At 35.8% G+C, this 21,978-nt stretch overlaps 1 protein-coding gene and 1 non-coding gene across 4 annotated transcripts in view; both read left to right on the top strand.

The window, feature by feature from the left end:
* The window catches only part of RANBP2 (RAN binding protein 2), an 81,727-nt gene that overhangs the window by 11,511 nt on the left and 48,238 nt on the right, over positions 1-21,978 (top strand). For all 3 annotated transcript variants that reach the window (XM_030310266.1, XM_030310265.1, XM_030310267.1), the window contains exons 2-6: positions 13,219-13,286; positions 14,698-14,809; positions 15,302-15,454; positions 20,486-20,716; positions 21,059-21,204. In XM_030310266.1, the coding sequence (XP_030166126.1) occupies positions 13,219-13,286; positions 14,698-14,809; positions 15,302-15,454; positions 20,486-20,716; positions 21,059-21,204 (710 nt within the window). The remainder of the gene's footprint in view (positions 1-13,218; positions 13,287-14,697; positions 14,810-15,301; positions 15,455-20,485; positions 20,717-21,058; positions 21,205-21,978) is intronic.
* Positions 3,714-3,850, top strand: LOC115511366. The gene has a single exon (XR_003968027.1). It is a non-coding gene; the product is annotated as a small nucleolar RNA SNORA42/SNORA80 family (small nucleolar RNA).

Below are 21,978 nucleotides of genomic sequence, written 5' to 3'. Positions count from 1 at the left end.
TGTCAGACCTCAGTTGACTCTGTGTCACCGGTGAGTGCTGTTCCCCCGCAAACCCCAATTCAGCCTCCACTGCTGCTAGGTGCTGTACAGCTGCATCAACTGCTTTTGGACATATCCAGCAGCTGGTTGAGGTCCATGCCACGGTAGATGAATTTGTGGAAGGTGGTCTTCTTTTGCTCCACTTCTGCCATCTTGTCAGTACTTGAGAAGGGATCACCTAATACCACATTGTCTTGATTACTCTAGCTTTATGTAAGTATTGAAGTCAGGTAGTGTCTGTTCTTCCAGCTTTTTTCTTCTTCAGTGTTGTGTTGGCTACTCTGGGTTTTCTGCCTCTGTATATAAACTTTAGGATCACTTTGTTGATATCCACAAAATAACTCACTGGGATTTTGATTGGGATTGCTTTGAATCTATAATGAAGTTGGGAAAAACTTACATCTTGTCAAGATCAAATCTTCCCGTGAACATGGGACATCTCCATTTATTTAGTTCTTTGATTTCATTCATCAGAGTTTTGTAGTTACTCTTAGTAGATCTTACACCTGTTCTGTTAGATATATAACTACAGTTGATCAATGAACAACATGGTTTGAACTGCACGTGTCCATTTATATGTGAATTTTTTTTAATAAATGAGGTATAGTATTATAAATGTATTTTCTTCTATGGTTTTCTTTTTTTTCCTTATGATTTTCTTAATGTTTGTTCTTTGGTTTTATTATAAGAATACGACATATGATGTCACATGCAAAATATGTATTAATCTCCTGTTTATGTTATTGGTAAGGGTTTTAGTCAATAGTGGGTTATTAGTAAAATTTTGGGGGAGTCAAAAGTTATATGTGGATTTTCAACTGAACAGAAGGTTGGCACCCCAACTCCTGCATTGTTCAAGGTTGAACTGTATTTCATTTTTGGGGGTGCTAATATAAATCTTCAAATTCTGCTTGTTCATTGCTGGTATATAGGGAAGCGATTGCCTTTTTTATATTACTGTTGTATCCTTCGAACTTGCTTATTATTTCCAGGATTTTTTTAATCAGTTCTTCTGGATTTTCTACGTGGACAGTCATGTTGTCTACAAAGATACAGTAGTTTTATTTCTTCCTTACCAACTTGTGTATCTTTTCTTTTCTTACTGTATCAGCTAGGACTACCAGTATGATGATATAAAGGAGTGGTGAGCAGGGGCATCCTTTCCTTGTTCCTGATCTTAGAAAACTTTGACTTCCTTACCATTAAGTATGATGTTAGTTGTTTTGCAAACTGGTGCAGCCTCTCAGGAGAACAGTATGGAGGTTCTTCAAAAAACAAAAAATAGAACTATCCCATGATCCAGCAATTGCTCTATTAGGTATTTACCAAAAGGATACAAAAATATGAATTTTAAAGGGATCCATCCACCCCAGTGTTTATAGCAGCATTGTCAACGATAGCCAAATTTGGAGAGAGCCCAAATGTTCATTGACTGATGAAAGGATAAAGAAGATTAGTATATGGTGCTTGGGTGGCTCAGTTGGTTAAGCATCTGACTCCTATAGGGCAGGTCATGATCTCGCAGTTTGTGAGTTTGAGGCCTGTGTTGGACTCTGTGCTGACAGCTCAGAGCCTAGAGCCTGCTTCAGATTCTGTGTCTCCCTCTGTCTCTGTTCCTCTTCCGCTTGCACTGTTAATGCTCTTTCTCAAAAATAAAGATTAAAAAAACATTTAAAAAATCGGTGTGTGTATGTGTGTGTGTGTGTCTGTATATCTGTATGTATATATACATACAGATGTACATATATATACATATACATATATATATACACATATATATATATATACATACAGATATACAGACACACACAAACAATGGAGTATTACTCAGCCATCACAAAGAATGAAATCTTGCCTTTAAAATGATGTGGATGGAACCAAAATATATGCTAAGCGAACTAAATCAATCAGAGATTGAAACCAATATGGCACTGTATGTTAACTAATGAAAATTAAATTTGTTTTGTTTATTTTTGAGAGAGAGAGAGAGAGCGTGCAAGTGCACAGGCAGGGGAGGGGCAGAGAGAGAAGGGGACAGAGGATCCGAAGCCGGCTCTGTTGACAGCTTGATGTGAGGCTTGAACTCATGAACCATAGGATCATGACCTGAGCTGAACTCGGTCACTTAACTGATTGAGTCACCCAGGTGCCTGACAAAAATTTTAAAGTAAAAAAAATAAATAAAGTTTGATGTTAGTTTTTGTAGATACTCTTTATTAAGTTGAGGAAGTTTGCCTCTGTTTCTGGTTTTGAGAATGTTTTTGTTTGCTTTTTTATGAACGGGTGTTGAATTTTGTCAAATGGTTTGCTACATGTATTGACATGATTAAGATATTTTTTTCCTTTCTTTTTGTTTGTTAATGTGATGGATTACATTATACATCAATTGATTTTTGAAAGCTGAACCAGCCTTACATACCTGAGATAAATCCCACTTGGTCATGGTGTATTAATCTTTTTATACATTGTTGGATTTAATTTGCTGGTTTTTAAAAAATTTTTTTGAGGATTTTTGCAGCTATGTTTGTGAATGATGCTGGTCTGTAGTTTTGTTGTAATGTTTTTGTCTGGTTTTGGTATTAAGGTAATACTGGTCTCAAAGGATGAGTTAAAAGTTATTTGTTTTATCCTCTGAAAGACTGTAGAGAATTGATAGAATTTCTTTTTTTTTTTAATTTTTTTATTTTTTAAAGTTTGATTTATTTTTGAGAGAGAGAGAGAGAGAGAGAATGAGCGGGGGAGGGGCAGACACACACACACACACACACACACACACACACACACACACAATCTGAAGCAAGCTCCAGGCTCTGAGCTGTCAGCACGGGGCTTGAATTCACGAACTGCAAGATCATACCTGAGCCGAAGTTGGATGCTTAAGTGACTGAGCCACTCAGGTGCCCCAGAATTTCTTTCTTTCTTCTTCTTTTTTTTTCCCCAGAAATTCTTTCTTACTAAATGTGTGATAGAATTCACTAGTGAATTTGGTGCTTTCTGTTTTGGAAGGTTATTTATTCTATTTATTTAATAGATATAGATCTATTTCTTGTGTGAGTTTTGACAGATTATGTCTTAAGGAATTGATGCATTTCATGTAGGTCACCAAATTTATGGGCATTGAATTATTAATAGTGTTATCTTTAAAAAATATTTTTTGCTTTTAAAGTATTTTGAGTGAGAGAGAGAGCACGTGTGAGTGCGAGTGCAAGTGGGAGAGGCGCAGAGGGAGAATCCCAAGCAGGCTCTGCCTGGTCAGTGGAGAGCCTGATGCAAGGCTTGAACTCATGAACCACAAGATCATGACCTGAGCTGAAGTTTGACCCTTAACCAACTGAGCCACATAGGTGCCCTTTATTCTCTTTTTAATCATGGGGTCTGTAGTGATCCCTTTTTTAATTTCTGATATTAGTGATTTCCATCCTTTGTCTTTTTTCTTAAATTACCCTGACTGTATGTTTATTGATTTTATTGGTATTTTCAAAGAATCAGCCCTTGGTTTTGTTGGTTTTATCTGTTTCTTACTGTGTTTCATGTTATTCTTTAATTTTTATTTTCTTTCTGCCTATTTTGGATTTAATTTGTTCTTTTTATAGTTTCCTAAGGTGGAGGCTTAGATAATTGATTTTACATTTTTTTCTAATATGGGTATTTGTTGCTGTAAATTTCTCTCTAGTGCATGGTGATGGAATGATGGCAGACCCTTCTCTGTGGGCCTTTCATAGTGTACCCGTGCCAGAGGAGCGTGCAGCCCTGAACCATTGCCCAGCCTCCTCACTGGTGGGCTGTGAGCACTGAAGGGGACTGTACAGTGTGAAAAAAAAAATTCTCTGTAAACAATGCTTTTGCTGTATCCCACAAATTTTGATAAGTATGTTTCTTTTTTTAGTTCAGACTACTTAAAAATTTGTCTTGAGACATCTTCTAGCCGTGGATGATTTAGTAGTTTGTTGCTTAATTTCTAAATATGGAATTATTTAGCTATCTTTCTTTTACTCGATTGTGGTTTGAAATCATACATTATAGGATTTCTGTTCTTTTAAATTTGTTCAGGTGTGTTTCATGGCCCATAATGTGTATTTTGGTGAATGTTTGATGTGAGCTTGAGAAGAATGTATATTTTGTTGTTAGATGAAGTAGTCCATAGGTGTCAATTATGTCCAGTTGATAGATGATACTGTTTAGTTCAATTATGTCCTTACTGATTTTCTGCCTGCTGGGTCTATTGCTGATAGAGGGAAATAGAAGTTTCCATATATATATATATTCTGTATATATCTTTATATATATATATATCTGTATATATCTTTAATATATATATACACACACATAGTGTTTTGTTTTTTACCTTACATGTACTGTGTGTAAGTGCATACATACCACGTTAAGAACTTCTATGTCTCCTAGGAGAAGAATTGACCACTTCATCAAAATGCTCCTCTTGATCCCAGATCACTTTGTTTGCTCTGAAGTTTTTTTTTTTTTTTTAAATCAATGTAGCTACTCTTGCTTGTTTGCTTTTGATTAGTGTTAGATTGGTATATCTTTTTCTAACCATGTATTTTTACCGATTTATGTATTTAGTGAGGTTTAAATGACATAAAATATATTGATTTCAGGCATACAACATAATCAGTATTCATATATATTGTGAAATGGTCACCACAGTAAGTGTAGTTAGCATCTGTCACCACAGAAATTTTTTTTCTTGTGATGAGAACTTAAGATTTACTCTACTGGTAACTCTTTCAGTTTTGTTTGTGTGAGAAAAAAAATATTTCTTACCGAAGGATAATTTCATGGAGTACTGCACTCTAGGTTTGTTGTTTTTTTCTCTCAACTTTAAATATTTCATTCCACTCTTTTCTTGCTTGTGTAATTTTTGAGAAGTTAATTTCTTACCTTTGCTTCTGTTATAGGTGAGGTCTGTTTTCTCTAGCTTATATGTCATTTGTCTTTTATTTTCAGTTGTTTGAATATGATATGTGTAGGTGAATTAATATTATTGGCATTTATTCTGCTTGATGTTCCTTGAGCATCCTGGATCTGAGCTTCCTGGATTTGTGGGATTTTGTGTAACATTAAATTGGGGGAAATTCTCAGTAATTATTGTTTCAGATATTTCTCCTATTCCTTCATCTCTTCTCTTTTATTGTAGTCCTCTTTCATGGATGTTCTTCCTTTTGTTGTTCCATAATTCTTGGATATTATTTTATTTTTCCTTATTTTTCTCCTCTTTGCTTTTCACTTTGTAGATTTTTTTTTTTTTTTTTTTGAGATATCCTCAAGCTTGGAGATTCTTACTTCAGCCATCAAAGGCTTTCTTCATTTCTATTTTTCTCCTCTAGAATTTCTTTTTAGTGCTTTAGAATTTTTATCTCTCTGCTTACATTGCTCATGTGTTTTACTTTATCCTTTGGGATCTTTAGTGTATTAGTCATAGTTACTTTAATTTTCAGTCTGATATAATTCCAGTATCTGTTGCATATCTGAGTCTGGTTCTGATGCTTGCTCTATCTTTAAACTTTTTTGTTTGTTTGTTTTGCCTTTTAGTATGTCTTGTCATTTTTTTTTTTTTCCTTACAGCTGGACACGATGTAGTTGGTAGAACTTAAGTAATGTGATGGAGTTTTTATCTCTCAAACTTGCCCACACTGAGTTTCCAACAATTGTCTATTACAGTTTAGGTTTTCCTACCTTGATATTGGTTGATTTTGGTTCCTGTGGGGATTTCTGCTGTGGTGAGGTTTGATTCTCTGTATTTATCTCTGATTTTGGAAGGTAGTTAATGACCTAACTTCTTTTATTATAGATCTAAAAAGAGCTGTGTTTTTTGTTTTTTGGTTTTTTTTAGTTCAGCTTCTTACTTGTTGTTTTGGGCAGTGTGGCTACTTCTAAGTTCTTATATACCAGACTGGAAACTGGATGTCTGGAGTCAATTTTAAAGGATTTGTCCTTCTTTTTTTCAATTGTGATATGACTATATAAGATGATATAATTGATTTAAATAGTTATTCTTTTGTCTGGTTAATCTTTTCCTATTAGCTTTTGGGTTATAAAAACTAAAATACTGTTTCTGAAACTCTTTTGAGTAATTTGTTTTATCTTTGCATTTCTAAATTGGTGCCACTGTAAATAATCTGAGATTTCCAACTTCAGCTGAGTCTCCAGCATTCCACAGTCCATTTACCTGTCCCTTTCCCTAGGGCTTATAAATTGTAAAAAAAAAAAAAACACATAAAGTTTACATCTTAACCATTTTTAAGTGTGCAGTTTATTAGTGTTAGTGCACATTGTTACGCATCAGAGCTGCAGAATATTTCCATCTTGCAAAACTGAAGCTTTCCACCCCTTGCACAACTCACCATTTTTCCCTTCTCCTAGCCTTTGGAGACCATTTGACTTTGTTTCTATGAATTTATTACTTTGGTTACTTCATATAAGTGAGTTTATACAGTATTTGTTTTTTTGACTGGTTTACTTAGTATAATATCAAGGTTCACCAATGATGTACCTTGTGATAGAATTTCCTTCCTTTTTAAGGCTAAATAACATTCTGTTGTTTGTATTGTGCATAATACATTTTATTTATTCATTCATCCCTTGAAGGACAAAGGTTGCTTATATTAACCCTTGGCTGTTATGCATAGTGCTGTTATGAATATGAGTATGCAGATATTTTTTCTTTTTTTTCTTATTTATTCATTTATTTATTTAGAGAGTGTGAGTGAGTGAGGGGCAGAGGAGAGAGAGATAATCCCATGAGGTGCAGAGAGAGGGAAAGAGTGTGGAGCTAGGAGCAGGGCTCACCAGATGCAGGGCCTGAGCTCACAAACCGTGAGCTACCCAGTTGCCCCTGCAGATATTTTTTTCAATACCTTGCTTTCAGTTCTTTTGGTTATATACCCAGAAGTTGGATTGCTGGATCATATGGTAGTTTTTATTTTAGTTTTATGAGGAATCACCATACTGTTTCCATAATGGTTGCACTGTTTTGCATTTCCATTAACAATGAACATGGGTTCCATCTTTTCCATATTATTATCAACAGTTGTTATTTCATTTTTTTCTTTTTGGATAGTAGTCATCCTAATGGTTATGAAGTACTATCCCATGGTGACTTTGATTTCCATTTCCCTGATGATTAGGCCATTCATATTATCATTTTTAGAGAAATGTCTGGTATAAAGTCTTTTGCTCATTTTCTAGTTGGGTTATTTGATTTTGTGTTACTGAGTTGTAAGGGGTTTTTAAAATCTATCCTACATATTATTCTTTTATCAACTGTATGGTTTGCAAATATTTTCTCCCATTCTGTAGGTTGACTTTTTATCCTGTTAATTGTGTCCTTTGATGCACAAACATTTTTAAGTTTGATGTAGTCCTTTTGGTCTATTTTTACTTTGTTTCCCATGCTTTTGGTGTCAATTCCAAGAAATCCATTGCCCAATCATATGTCATACAGCTTTTCCCCTGTGTTTTCTTCCAGGAATTTTATAGTTTTGAATCTTAGTTTTAGGTCTTTAATTCATTTTGAGTTAATTTTTGCACATGGTATAAAATAATGGTCCAGCTTTACTCCTTTGCATGTGGATGCCCAGTTTTCCCAGCACCATTTGTTGAAGACTGTCTTTTCTCCATTGAATGATGTTGACAACCTTGTTAGAGATTATGTATACATGTGAGTGTTTATTTCTGGGCCATTTACCTGTCCTTGATCACCACCTTATCTTCTTCCTTTCAGTCACTGTATTAGGACTTCACTGTCCACCTCAAATTCTTCACAAGTTTTATGCATCAAACTACCTTGCCTCTTTGGTAAACTGAGACTACTGGCAGTGAACCACCAGGCCCTATTCATTATTCTGTTATCCATATATTTCCTCTTTTTTTTTAATTTTATTTTTTATTTTTTAAAATTTACATCCAAATTAGTTAGCATATAGTACAACAATGATTTCAGGAGTAGATGCCTTAGTTCCCCTTACCTACTTAGCCCATCCCCCCCACAACCCTTCCAGTAACCCTTAGTTTGTTTTCCATATTTATGAGTCTCTGTATATTTCCTCTTCAACATTCCTCCCTGACGCCTTTTTTTTTTTTGTTCTCATCCCTTTCAGCTTTCTGAGCCCTGATTTCTCCTTTTTCATTCAAATTCTCAACTGGCAGTTTTTCCTTAGCATGAAAAACACATTCATGTTCTTTGTCCTAATAACTGTCCACATCCATGTTCTGTCATTGCCCTGTTTCTTCCCTCACTTTGTTAGGCTCTTTGAAAATGATTTTGGGACACCTGAGTGGCTCAGTCGGTTGAGTGTCCAACTTCAGCTCAGATCATGATCTCATGGTGGGTGGATTCAAGCCCCACGTCTGTCTTTGTGCTGACAGCTGACAGCGCGGAGCCTACTTTGGATTCTCTGTCTCCTTTTCTCCCTGCCCCTCCCCTGCTCAAATTCTCTTTCTCTCTCTCTCTTCCCTCCTCCCCGCCCCCCCCTGAAATAAACATTAAGAAGAAAAAACGAAAATGATTTAGCAGTATTGGTTCCTTAAGAGAAGAAAGAGCGTGATATCCAAATAGAAAATTTGTATATATACTTTTATGAGTTGAAAAAACTGCTTGGGGGCCTCGCCTGGGTGTTAAGCATTCGACTTTGGCTCAGGTCATAATCTTGCAGTTTGTGAGTTTGAGCCATACATCGGGCGCTGTGCTAACAGCTCAGAGCTTGGATCCTTTTTCGGATTCTGTCTCTCTCTGCCCCTCCCCCATTTGTGAGCGATGTTTGATTAATTAATTAATTAGTTTGAGAGAGCTCAAGCAGGGAAGGGGCAGAGAGATTGGGAGACAGGGGATCTGAACCGGCCTCTGTGCTGACAACAGTGAGCCCAATATTGGGCTCGAACTCATGAAATGTGAGATCATGACCTGAGCTGAAGTTGGATGCTCAACTGACTGAGTCACCCAGGAGTCCTGGGAAAGGGGTTTTATTAAGTTAAGGTGCTATAACAGAAGACTTTTGTGGCATTGCTAAGTGACATTCCAAAGCAGTGGAGAAAATATGGATCATATGGATCATTTAGTAGATGTTACTTGAACAGTTGCCACTTACTTAATGAATTTTTTTGGTTTAATAACTTATTTTAAAAAATTGGGCTTTAGCCTGTATTATTGACCAAATTAAGTTTTAGACTTAAAAGTAATTTTAGAGAAACTGAAAGAAAATATAGATGAGTATTAATCTCATATGAGAAAGATCTTTTTACCATATAATTTGAAAAAAATGAACGGCAAAGATAGTTTTTACTGCATACAAGTTGAAGCTTTATTTCACAAACACATTAAACACTGAATTAAAGGTGGCAACCTGGGAAAGCTTTGTAAAAAGCCCTCAAATGTCAGTATGGTTTAAGAACCATTAAGGGTTTTAAGAACTCTTTAGAAATTAGTGAGATAATCTTTTCTCTGTCCTTTCAAAGTTGAGAATGGCTAAAGTATGTTAGCAGCGAACTGATACTATAAATATTTCAGTGTGAATATTAGAAACTGATCTTCTTAATCAGAGAAATACCAGGTTGACTTAGTCATACCTCTTCTACTTACCAAATTAGTGATGACTGAAGAAATGGGAAAAATTAATTTTGAAGAATATGCACTCTGACTTAGGCATTCAGATACTGAGTAGGGAAGTAAATAGGTAGACACTTTAGGGAAAATTGGCAGTATAGCAAACGGTTCAAATATTTATATTCTTTGAACTAGTTATTTAGTTTTTAGGAATTTATTAGGAAATAAGCAGGGGTACACAAATTTATGTGCATTTCAGTAAATTGTGAATATGTGACACCTGCCGGTTAATATTCTTGGTTCCATGGTGGTGGACAAGCCACAGGGGCCTTACCTTAGTGGAGCCTTACAGTTTTGAGGGATAGACACCCATAATAACAAAAATAATTATGACCTGTATGAATTCAGTGAAGGAAATAAACAGGATTTTGTGAGAAATAATGAAGAAGGTGTACTTCAGTCAAGGAAGACAGTGGGAGAGTGCTGTCCAGAATTGTCTGAACCACAACTGTGCTGCTGTGTTGTCCTGCCTAGATGGGATTCTGTAAGTGTTTAGTCAGAACCTCATATGTCTTAGTTGCTCATCTGGTAAGCTCATGCAGGCAGTTGATGTCTGAACTGTGGCTCCTCTTTGTACTGAGCAGATTATTATGTAAACAACCCATTGTCATCAGAGTCAAATCACTTTGTCTCCTTAAGGTCTACACTCAGCTCGTGTTGGGTGAAGATCTCAATAAACCTAGTTCTCTTAGTGAGTGCACGATACAGTGATAGGTGACTTCTGCTTCACGAAGATAGGAAGAAGTGATATCAGGGACCAAACAGTGAGATTTCTGAGGGTTTGGTTGCCCAAAGTTAGTATGGTAACTTTTCCAACATCTCCTCAAAACTGAAAAAGATCAGAAGGATTCAGAGACCCCACTTTCTGGGTCTGTATTCCTACTGAAAATGTAGATTTTTTTTTCTTTTTTTCCCCCTTTTGCTTCACTGGAGTTTGCTCTCTTTACTCAGCTAAGGATACCTGTGTTATGTTTTTGACAGATATACTGGACCCAGCCCTGCTTCCCCAACGTGTACAAGGGAGGTGAGAGGGAGGTGAGTGGCACAGGTGGCCTCCCTCTTATTCTACACTTCTCGTTGTTTCACTGTGCCAGACTGGAGTCATGCCCAATAGAGTGATTTTTTTTGTTTTTGTTTTTTTGGAGGGCCAGGTGATTCTCTGAAACTTATTTCCCCTTAGTTGTGGTTTAATTAGGATAGTGAGAATCTTGTTTGTTCATTCATTTGTGTGTTTATTTAGATGATGAGGCATTGGTCTACTTTAAGGGAATTATAGTTTCTTTTTCATTTACATACATTCATTGAATTTCTATGACATTGAAAACACTGGATGGAAATCATATCACATTAATGCCTGCTGTTGGCCAGATTGTTTAAAACATTCCTCAGGGCTGCCCCCGTTAGAGAGATGCATTCTGGTTTTAGTCATTGGCTAAAATTAAACTATAGTATGCAAAGGCCAGATGAAGTAAAGTTGAAGTAAAGAGCTGGATAGGGGCCATATCATGCTAGTCTTTGGTGAGAGATTTGGGCATTTTCAAAGTATAATTGGAAGCCATGGCAGGATTTTAAGTTTTAAGCAAAGGCATAACATGAATTGTCTTATGTTTGAAATTATACCCCTTTGGTGAATGAATTAGATGGGAGGAAAAATATATACAAGGAAGCAGGAACGAATTAGGACTTTTTCAGAAGTCCTAGAGAGAGATCATAGCAGGCTTAGACTTCGGTGATAGCAACAGAGCTGTAGAAAAATGGATGGATTGAGGGGCGCGTGGGTGGCTTAGATGGTTGACCATCTGACTTTTGATTTCGGCTCAGGTCATGATCCCAGGGTTGTGGGATTGAGCCCCATGTTAGGCTCTGTGCTGAGTGTGGAGCCTGCTTGGAGTTCTGTCTCCTTCTGTCCTTCTCCCCCCACCCACCCCCCTGTTCTCTCTTTCTCAAATTAAAAAAAAAAAAAGAAAGAAAGAAAAACTAGTAGATTGAGATAACATAGAACTGACAGGTTTTGGTGATGATATTTTATATTTTGCACATAAGTTTAGAGCTCAGGAAAAATGAGAGCCAAAGGTCTATATTTTATAGTCAACATATCAGTGGTCATAGGTGAGATTCAGTATATGTTGCAGATGAGATCTCCTGAAAGGGTAGAGGGTTTAGGACTAGGGGAAATCTGTGAGGAAGAGCCTGAGAAGGAGTGCTACTAAGGTAGAAGTCAAACTAGAGAGCCTGGTATCTTTGAAGTCATGAGAAGAGTAATTTAAGAAGATGAATGTGATTTAAGAGTATTTTCTGTAGGTTTCATTGAAAAGGAAAAGTTGAAACATAGTAAACAGTGGGGATTAAATTATTGTAATTGAGGTGCTGCCTAGTCTGCCCTAGATAACCACATCACTTCAGGTATCTGATGAAATATCTCCTTGATGAGACCTTTTCTGACAATTCTGTCTCTCTCTTACTTTATAGAATCTATAAATTCTATAAAATTTTTTATCTATAAAATCTATAGAATCTATTTGTGCCCCAGCACTGTTACCAACTAGGAAAGAAGAAACAACTAAATGGGCACAATATTAGTTAGGATTCTGTGATTTGTGAGATGAATACTGATTTTAGCTTTAAAATGTGACGTACTGTAAATAATAGATGAAATAGTACAAAATAGCACTCTGTTTTGCTCCTGTATGGATAACAGTTTGCTTGTCACCACTCCTAAAATGCAGGCTTCGTGACGACTGATGTTTTTGTGTACTACTGGTTCCCCAGTGCCTGGAACAGTGCCTGGTGAATAATAGTAGGCATAGCGAACAAATCCTAAATCTGCATTTTTTAGAATAAAAAGAATAAATGAAAACATACTGCCTTGTAGTAGACTTCTTCACTTAATATATTGATTTTTTTTTTCCTGTGTCCTTGTATAGTTTTCAAAGATTAGGTGTTTGATGGCTGTGTACTCTTTTATCATGTGTGTACAACATTATCTGGTGTGTCCCAGCATTTTAAACTTGGGAATAAAAGAGCCAGCATGTGGACTTGGCTTATTACTGGAAGAATTCAACTTTTATTTCTGCCTTTTTAATTCCTTGAGGGTAAAATAGTGATCTGTAGAGATAACAGTACCTGTACCAGAGAGTCCCCAGTGCCTTACTGGAATGGAAGTACCTGCTTATTTTTCCCCATAAAGGCTTACATATGACCAGAGAAGAGAGGTTTCTAGTATACCTCACCTTCCTTAAGAAAACAGGTTTCTGTCGGTTTAGTTATCTTTAAAGTGAGAGAGTGGCACTACATGGTTTTCAGGTTTCTTGCTGGTAATAAATTCTTAATTTCTGACATCGTCTTTTGTTTTGCTGTTTTTTAAATTTATTTTTTGTTTTATGATGAGAATTATAAAACATGGAGTCATGACTTTTACAATATATATGCATTTCTACAGGCAGTTTTTTTCCTACCTTTTAGGTGAACAGAAATCAAATATATTAATATTAATCTCATTAGAACAAATTTTTAAGTTCAAAATATGAAAAGTAAAAACTCTTAATTTTTTTTTTTTTTAGAAGTCAATGAAGGGATTCTATTTTGCAAAGCTGTACTATGAAGTAAAAGAATACGATCTTGCTAAAAAGTAAGTACCAAACTGTAAACATACTTTAGTTTTCTAAAATCAATTTTTCCCCTTGTATTCTTACTTGAAATGGCTGAAAATATGATGTTTTAGCAGTTCTTCTTCTTCCATGTCCTGGAAATAAAGTATTCGATCACTTCAGACTGTTATAAAGAACTAGCCTCAATTCCATGGAGATTGAGCCTAGAATGAGTATTTTCTGCATGCCTGCTGCTTGTTTATACTCAGGACAAGAAATCATTAGGCTTAAAACACTTCTAAGGAATAAAAGAGAACCGTGTTTATTTTTAATTTCTTTCTGGTTAGATACCTATTACTTTAATCAGTTTGAAAATTACCAATGAATATAAAATTAAACTGTGATTTCTGGGCAGGAGAATGAATAGCTTCTATAAAAGATCTTTAATTGACTCAGTAGGTAACACTCTGAAGCTTTGTCTCATCTGTAAGGCAAAGAAGGTTGGTGATAGATTGGGAGTGGCTTAAGGCAGGAAATTAGAAGGGAAGGCAGGCAGGTTAAAGCATTAATGGGAAGATGGAAATGCTATTAAGTAAGGAAAATGATAACACCTTTATTTAACAGCAATGGGGCTGTCAATACTGTTCCTTATTAATGTGACACTTTTTCCTTCAGATTTGGTCTTTGGTCTAACTTCTCTTAGATAATACTCACTGAGCCTTGAAGATGTTTAACTTATTTTTTAGCTGTTACTTGATGTAAGAAATGGAAATTACCTACATTTACTAGTTTATTTAGTAATTTTTCCTTTGTTCTATTTTAGATGGGAACAGTACTGTTAGATATTATTTTTTTATTTAGAAGGTGAATAGTACATTCTTGGGGCACCCTGGCTGGCTCACTCAGTAGAGCATGCAACTCTTGATCTTTGGGTCGTGAGTTCGAGCCCCACATTGGGTGTAGAGATTACTTAAAAAAAAAAAAAAAAAAAAAAAAAAGGTAAATACATTCTCTTGGTTGTTATTTGGGAAGTTGTTACTCTTAGTATTTTGCATTATGATACTTTAAAAATATTTACTATAATCGTTTTCTGCTTCCTATGTAAAACCCTTTAAGTGCTTTACCAAAATATCAGGGAGAAAAAGCAATTTATGCATTCATTTCTTATGTGTGAGTAGCATTAGAAAAAACATTTGGTAAATGTAGTATTTAATGGTAGAATGAATTTATTGTCACTTTTGTATGTATGTTTGTGTTTATTCTTATGGATACTTTTGAGTTGTCTGCATATTCTACTGTAAATAAATAGTGGTAGGCAATAATTAGAATAACAATGTCAATTAGTTTAGTGGTTGCTTTGGTTTAAGATGTTCTCTTTGGTTAGTATTTACATAGAGCTCTGAATGTGAAAATTTAAAGATTATTTATTTTTATATTGTTATTTTTATACAGATATATATCTACATATATTAATGTGCAAGAAAGGGATCCCAAAGCTCACAGATTTCTTGGTCTTCTTTATGAAGTTGAGGAAAATATAGACAAGGCTGTTGAATGTTATAAGGTAAACTGTTAAGATTAAAATATAGCCTTTGCACCACCACACATATGCCCGGCGTAGTTTATATAATAAATTCAAACATATTTTATGGATGCCATGAAAATAAGCGTTGGTATCATAGTACTATTAAGCAATACAGATTAGAACAGATTTTAAATTATTTGGCCCAATGTACACTGTAATTTAATCATTAAGAAGTTAGCACTTGTAAAAGATTAACACCTATAAATTCTAAGTCTAACATGGTCAGAAATGCTGTTCTTGTAAGTGGTTTTCTTTCTTTTTTTTTTTTGATATTTACCTAATAAAAACATAATTTTTATTTAATTCATCTGCAAAAAAATTCCAAGGCACTTTAATTTTAACAGTTTTTAAGTAACACATTGTCATTTAGAAAAGTTTTTAGTGTAGACAATAATAACTTTTTAGCTTTTATAGGTGAGTGTAGGTACCTTAGGAATCGTACTAATTTTATTATTTCTTTTCTGATATCAGCGTTCAGTGGAATTAAACCCAACACAAAAAGATCTTGTGTTGAAGATTGCAGAATTGCTTTGTAAAAATGATGTTACTGATGGAAGAGCAAAATATTGGGTTGAAAGAGCAGCTAAACTTTTCCCAGGAAGTCCTGCAATTTATAAACTAAAGGTAAAAAACTGAATAAAACAAATCATAATAAAAGCAGTTGGGGACGTGCCTGGGTGGCTCATTTGGTTAAGCGTCTGACTCTTGATTTGGGGCTCAGGTCATGATCTCAAGCCCTGTGTCAGGCTCTGTGCTGACATTGTGGAGCCTGCTGGGGATTCTCTCTTTCCCTTTCTTTCTATTCCTCTCTCCCTCATACTTTCTGTCAAAATAAATGAATAAACTTAAAAAAATAAAGCAGTCAGGGAAAATAAGTCACAACCATTTCTGATATTTGGAGTTTAAGTGACTTTTCAGTAGCAAACCTTAAACCAGTAGGTGTAGGAGTTGATGGAAAATGGATGAAGGTGGTCAAAAGGTGCAAACTTCTGTGTGTAAAATAAGTTCCAGGGATATGATGGATAACATCGTGACTAGTGTTAACCACACCATATTGTATATGTGAAAGCTGTGAAGGGAGCAAGTAGATCTTAAAAGTTTTCATCACAAGAAAAAAATAATTTATAACCATGTGAAGTGATGGATATCAATTAACCTTACTGTGGAAATCATTTCACTATATACATGTCTCAAATCATTGTATTGTGCACCTTAAACTAATACAGAGTTATATGTCATATCTGTAAAAAATGGCAGAACAAATTTTTTTTTCTTCAAAACCTTTCTGAGCATACGCTGTTTTTTTAAGATTCTATTATGTTTTACAAGTGGTATCTCATTTACCCTTATGAAATGATTAATATTTTAGCGATTTTACAGTTTTGTAGCTACATGGCAGAGCTAAGACTTAAATTGAGGTCTGATAGAAAAATTTTGCTTTATTGGGTGAAAAGAATGACAGGTTAGTGTTATTTTAAAGCCTTTTTTTTTTTTTTAATGTTTATTTCTGAGACAGAGAGAGACAGAGCATGAGTGGAGGAGGGGCAGAGAGAGAGGGGGACACGGAATCTGAAGCAGGCTCCAGGCTCTGAGCTGTCAGCACAGAACCCAACGCAGGGCTCGAACTCACAGACTGCGAGATCATGACCTGAGCAGAAGCCAGACGCTCAACCGACCGAGCCACCCAGGCGCCCTATTTTAAAGCTTTTTAAGAACTATTACCTAAAAATGGAAGGAATTGGGGTACCTTGCTAGCTCAGTTGGTAGAGCGTGTGACTCTTGATCTCAGGGTTGTGAGTTTGAGCCCCACGTTGGGTGTAGAGATTACTTAAAAATAAAATCTTTAGGGAAAAAAAGGATTGTGTTATGTTATGGGATAGTGATGTTTTCAAGCAAAAGAAAAAAGGTAGTTTCTCCAGTATGTTACAGATAATTACTAAAAATAATAGGAAGTTCTTGCTAATGTATTGACCAATTCTAATTGTTATTTTTTACTGAGTAAATGTAGTTTACTTAAGTAACTCTTTTGGAGCAAGTCTTTACAAATTTGTTAGGCAAACATTTTAAGTGTGTAGTTAACCCTTGAACGATATGGGGAATGGGGGCCATGATTCCCCCCCACTTTATGCAGTCGAAAATCTGCATACAGCTTTTTTTTTCTAAGATTTTATTTTTTCTACACCCAACATGGGACTTAAACTCACAACCCTGAGATTAAGAGTTGCATATTCTGTTGACTGAGCCAGCTGGGCATCTCTGCATATAACTTTTGACTCGCTAAAAACTTTATTAACAGTCTACCGTTGACTGGAAGGAAGCCTTACTGGTAATATAAACAGTCAATTAACACATATTTTGTATGTTATATGTATTACATACTGTATTCTTACGATTGAAATAAATTGAAAATTTTAAGAAAATTATAAGGAAGAGAAAATATATGTATAGTACTGTACTGTTACTTTTGAAAATAAATCCACATGTAAGTGGACCCCTGTGCATTTCAAACTTGTATTGTTCAAGGGTCAATTGTATATTGTTTTTAATAGTTCCGTCACGCCCCATTATACATATTTTTGATAGAATTTATTTTGAAATAATTTGTTTTCAACAGGAAAATTGCAAAGATTGTACGGAGAGGTTTTATGTATACTTCACCCAGCTCTCTGCACTGGTTATGTGTTATGTAACTATAGTATAATATCAAAATCAGGAATTTGACATTGGTACAATGTGCGTGTATAGTTCTTTTTCATTTTGTCACATGTAAGGATTGGTGTAACCACTACTGCAATTAAAAGTACAGAACTGCTACATCATCATAAAGATCTCCCTCAAGCTTCACCTTTTATGGTCCTACCCACCCCTCTCCTTCCCATCATCCTTAACTCTGGCAGTTACTATCTGTTCTCCATATTTATAAATTTGTAATTCAAAATGTTATATAAATGGAATCATGCAGTATACAGTCTTATGAGGTCAGCTTTTTTTCATTGAATGTAATGCCCTTGAGATCCATCCAAGTTGGGTGTATCAGTAGTTTGTTCTTTTTATTATTGCTGAGTAGTATTTTGTGTATGGATATATTCCACAGGTTAACCATTTACTTTTTTTTTTTAAACATTTATTTTTGAGAGACAGAGAGAGACAGAGCATGAGTAGGGGAGGGGCAGAGAGAGAGGGAGACACAGAATCTGGAAGCAGGCTCTAGGCTCTGAGCTGTCAGCACCGAGCCCGACGTGGGGTTCGAACTCCCAAATCGCGAGATCATGACCTGAGCTGAAGTCACATGCTTAACTGACCAAGCCTCCCAGGCACCCTTAACCATTTACTTTTGATGGATATTTTGGTTGTTTCCAGTTTTTGGCTTTTACCTCATATGAACAACTGTGTACAGATTTTAGAATCTAAAGTATTTAAAAAACTCCAGGACACCTGGTGGCTCAGTTGGTTAAGTGTCCGACTCTTGGTTTCTGCTCAGGTCATGATTTCACAGTTGGTGAGTTTGAGCCCCACATTCGGCTCCATGCTGACAGTGTGGACCCCGCTTGGAATTCTCTCTCTCCTCTCTCCTTTCCTCTCTCTCTCTCTCTCTCTCTCCCCGCCCCCCACCCGCCCTGCTTGCACACACTTTCTCTCTCTCAAAATAAATATAAAAATTAAAAAAATTAAAAAAATATAAAAACAACCCTAGAGATAAACTAGTAACATTGTTTTCCTCTTCCTATAATAAGCAGCTGGGTTTTAAATATTAATCTAAAATGTCAGGTCCAAGTGTGTAGATTTCTTTACCTTATTGTCTTTGTGTTATGCCTGAAATATAATTTCCTTATTGGCCTTGACAATCCAATTTATTTGATGACGTTAACATTAAGGAACATATATATTGGTAGGAGTTTATTTTTCTTGTATTGTAAAAAAAGAAAAATGAGCTGCTTCTGAAGGATGGTGATTTTCTTCAGTAACTTTAAAGACACTGTTGTCTAAAGCTAAACCTTTCTTATATCAGATTTTCCCCCATTTTTTTGAGCTTGAAATGCAATTCTATTTTTTCTAAAATTTAAGACTTAACTAAGGTAAGTAGTTTTTTGGCATTTGTTTAATGAATGAAAATATTGGTGAGAGGGCTTTTTATCTTGGATATGAGAGTAGAGTTTTTGAAAAGCAGCCATGAAGGTATTGATCTTTTACTTACAGATTTTTTTCTTTAATGTTTATGTATTTATTTTGAGAAAAAGATCAGGCAAGGGGCAGAGAGAGAGGGAGACAGAGTCCCAAGCAGACTTCACACTGGCAGCATAGAGCTCAACAACAGAGGGCTTGAACTCATGTTTAACCAACTGAGCCACCCAGGTACCTCTGAAGTAACCTTTTCAGAGAATGGAGAAAGTGAATCTGTTAGAGGACAAGTAGAGTTTTGTTCTAGGCATTACCGGTTTGGAGTCTCAAGGTTATGAAAGTCAGTTAGCCTGGTTGTGATTTCCCCAAATTCCCAAATGTCCTGTCCCCTATTGCTCAACTGTTAGTATATAAGGCTCAAAGGAAGCAGATAGTAGGGTTCTTCTAAGGAAAGGTAGAGGGAATTAATTGAGGGCATCTGTGAGCAAGCAGTGATTATGAATATTAGGGATTATGGCATTTTAGTTTGACAGAGAAGGAAAATATGTGTTTTGTAGAAAATTAAAACTTGGTGATATCAGTGTATTGAAGACAGCTTTCTTTCCATGTGGTAGAGACAAATATATGTGGCAGTGAGGGTATGTGTGCCCACAGTGAGGTGAAAGAATAAGAGGGGTATAGTGATCTAACCAGTGTGACCAAAATACAGACTTTGAAGACCCAAGTCAGTGCTCAATGGATGGCTGAGGCTGGAGTGTAGAGCAAAGCCATGGAGATGAGGTAATTAAAGAACCGAGTAGCCAGGCTGTTGTATATCTTTGCTCATCTTTCAATTGCTGATACTAGTTGGCTATTAGGAATGGAGGAAGAGTGTTGTTTTCCAGCTGCTCATGAGGAATGAGTGGAAGAATTAGATAGCATGTCCTTTGGAAGACAGGATTATAAACGTGTGCGGGGGGATATATGATTTGGAGGTGAGTAGGTCACTAACTGTACCTCCTCTACTTGTATATAGGCTAACAGAGAAAAGGCTACCATGGCAGAGAAGTAATGGGGGTTATCTCAAGGTAATACTCCATTTAGTTAAGGCTAGATGGTGAGGACTCTGAGAAGATAGCAGAACAATAGAAGCTTTAAAGTGGGAGCAGAGTGGATAGGGGATTGAGTCAGATTATGGAGGTGCAGAACAGTTAGAGGATAAGGACCTTGGTATGAGGATTGACAGGAAAGCTAGGCTTCTAGTGGTGACTGGGATGTACAGGGATGTGGGGCAATAGTCCTGGCCATCTGTGAGGTTTATGTGGGCAACCATTGCTATTATGTAATCCCAGATGTTTCTCTCCACCTAAGTTTCTTGAGGTTTAGCTTCTGGCTGGGAGCAGCTTTCTTCCATGAGAGTTGGGATATATAGGATGGTACTAGTTGTGATAGTTTACTAAAGCCATACACAGTAGAATGGTGTTCATAGGAACCATGATGTGCTTAAACGTGCACAGGCATTTCTCTAAATCATTGATTTTTTTTTTTTTTTAATAGGAACAGCTTTTAGATTGCAAAGGTGAAGATGGATGGAATAAACTTTTTGATTTGATTCAGTCAGAACTTTATGCAAGACCTGATGATGTCTATGTAAACATCCGATTAGTAGAGCTATATCGCTCAAATAAAAGATTGAAGGATGCTGTGGCCCACTGCCATGAGGCAGAGAAAAACATAACTTTGCGTTCAAGTTTACAATGGAATTCATGTGTTGTACAGACCCTTAAGGTAGGTAAAAACTCTTGGGTCTCTATGCTTCTATGTAGATAATTACTATACATTCTTTTGTATTTTAGCAGTGCTCTCTGAGACTTAAATTTCTTCCATTTATGTATAGCAACTCTGAAATGAAATTTTTACTAGGATGATTTCAGTTTTATAATGGGTAGATTGGAGAGATAAATGCAATAAATATATATGCTTTTGGTGTTTTCATAGGTTGATGTAAAAATCAGTGGTTTAATGAGTATACGGATGGGCAAAAGCATTGATAGACCTAAAACTAGACATAAAACTAATTTTACAGTGCTTGGTAAAGCTTTGTAATTGAGTGTTTTTTCTACAAAACAGGAATATATGGAATCTTCACAGTGTTTGGAGTCTGATAAAAGTAGCTGGCAAAGTGCCAATAAAGATCTACTTCTGGCCTATGCTAACCTTATGCTTCTTACGCTCTCTACCAGAGATGTGCAAGAAAGTAGAGAATTATTGGAAAGGTATGTCGACTTAAGGAAAGTACTTTGGTGTCAGTTGTAGATTTTCTTTTTGTAGTGATTCAGTTCACTGGTCTAACCATCTTTACTGGGTCACTATTTCTATAAAATACCCAGGGGTGATAGTTAATACCATAATTCTCTTATGTCTTTTTTGGGGATATTATAATTGGTTTTGTATGACTTTGATTTTTTAGAGAACTGTGTTACTGTACAGACTTGATTACATTATTATAGTTATGTATCCAATTTTGGCATGCTTAGTAGTCCTGCAAATGAATGTTCTGCTATTTCATATTTTATTTCAAAAATGATATATAATCTTGAGTGAAAATCAAAATAGACTTCCATCTGTCAGATGTTTTAGTAGAAGCATTTAGTATCCCCAACATTTCAGAAAACTTTTAATGTTTTTGCTTAGAAACAAGATAACTAAAATATAATGTATGATTTTTCTGTTTTCCTAAATTTTGATTCTCAGGATCATATCTCCATTTATTAAAATAAATTTCATTGAACAAAAACATCACTTGGATTTGTATGAGAATGTTAGTTGAGAGCAGGGGTTGACCAGAGCTTCTAAGCCAGATATGGCTCACTGGCTGGTTTTGTAAATATGCTTTTATTGGAACACAGCTGTGCCTCTTGTTATGTATTATCTGTGGCTGCCTACATATGGCAGTGTTGGAGTTGAGCAGCTGTGACAGAGATTATATGCCTGCACAGCCATATTAGTAAGAAGTAGTTTGTCAGTCTCTGGTATAGATTGTGCATTTG

The sequence above is a fragment of the Lynx canadensis genome, chromosome A3 (genome assembly GCF_007474595.2).
Source record: "Lynx canadensis isolate LIC74 chromosome A3, mLynCan4.pri.v2, whole genome shotgun sequence".
Classification (NCBI taxonomy): domain Eukaryota; kingdom Metazoa; phylum Chordata; class Mammalia; order Carnivora; family Felidae; genus Lynx; species Lynx canadensis.
Note: the sequence above shows the minus strand (reverse complement) of the source record. Positions and strands in the feature narration are given on the sequence as shown.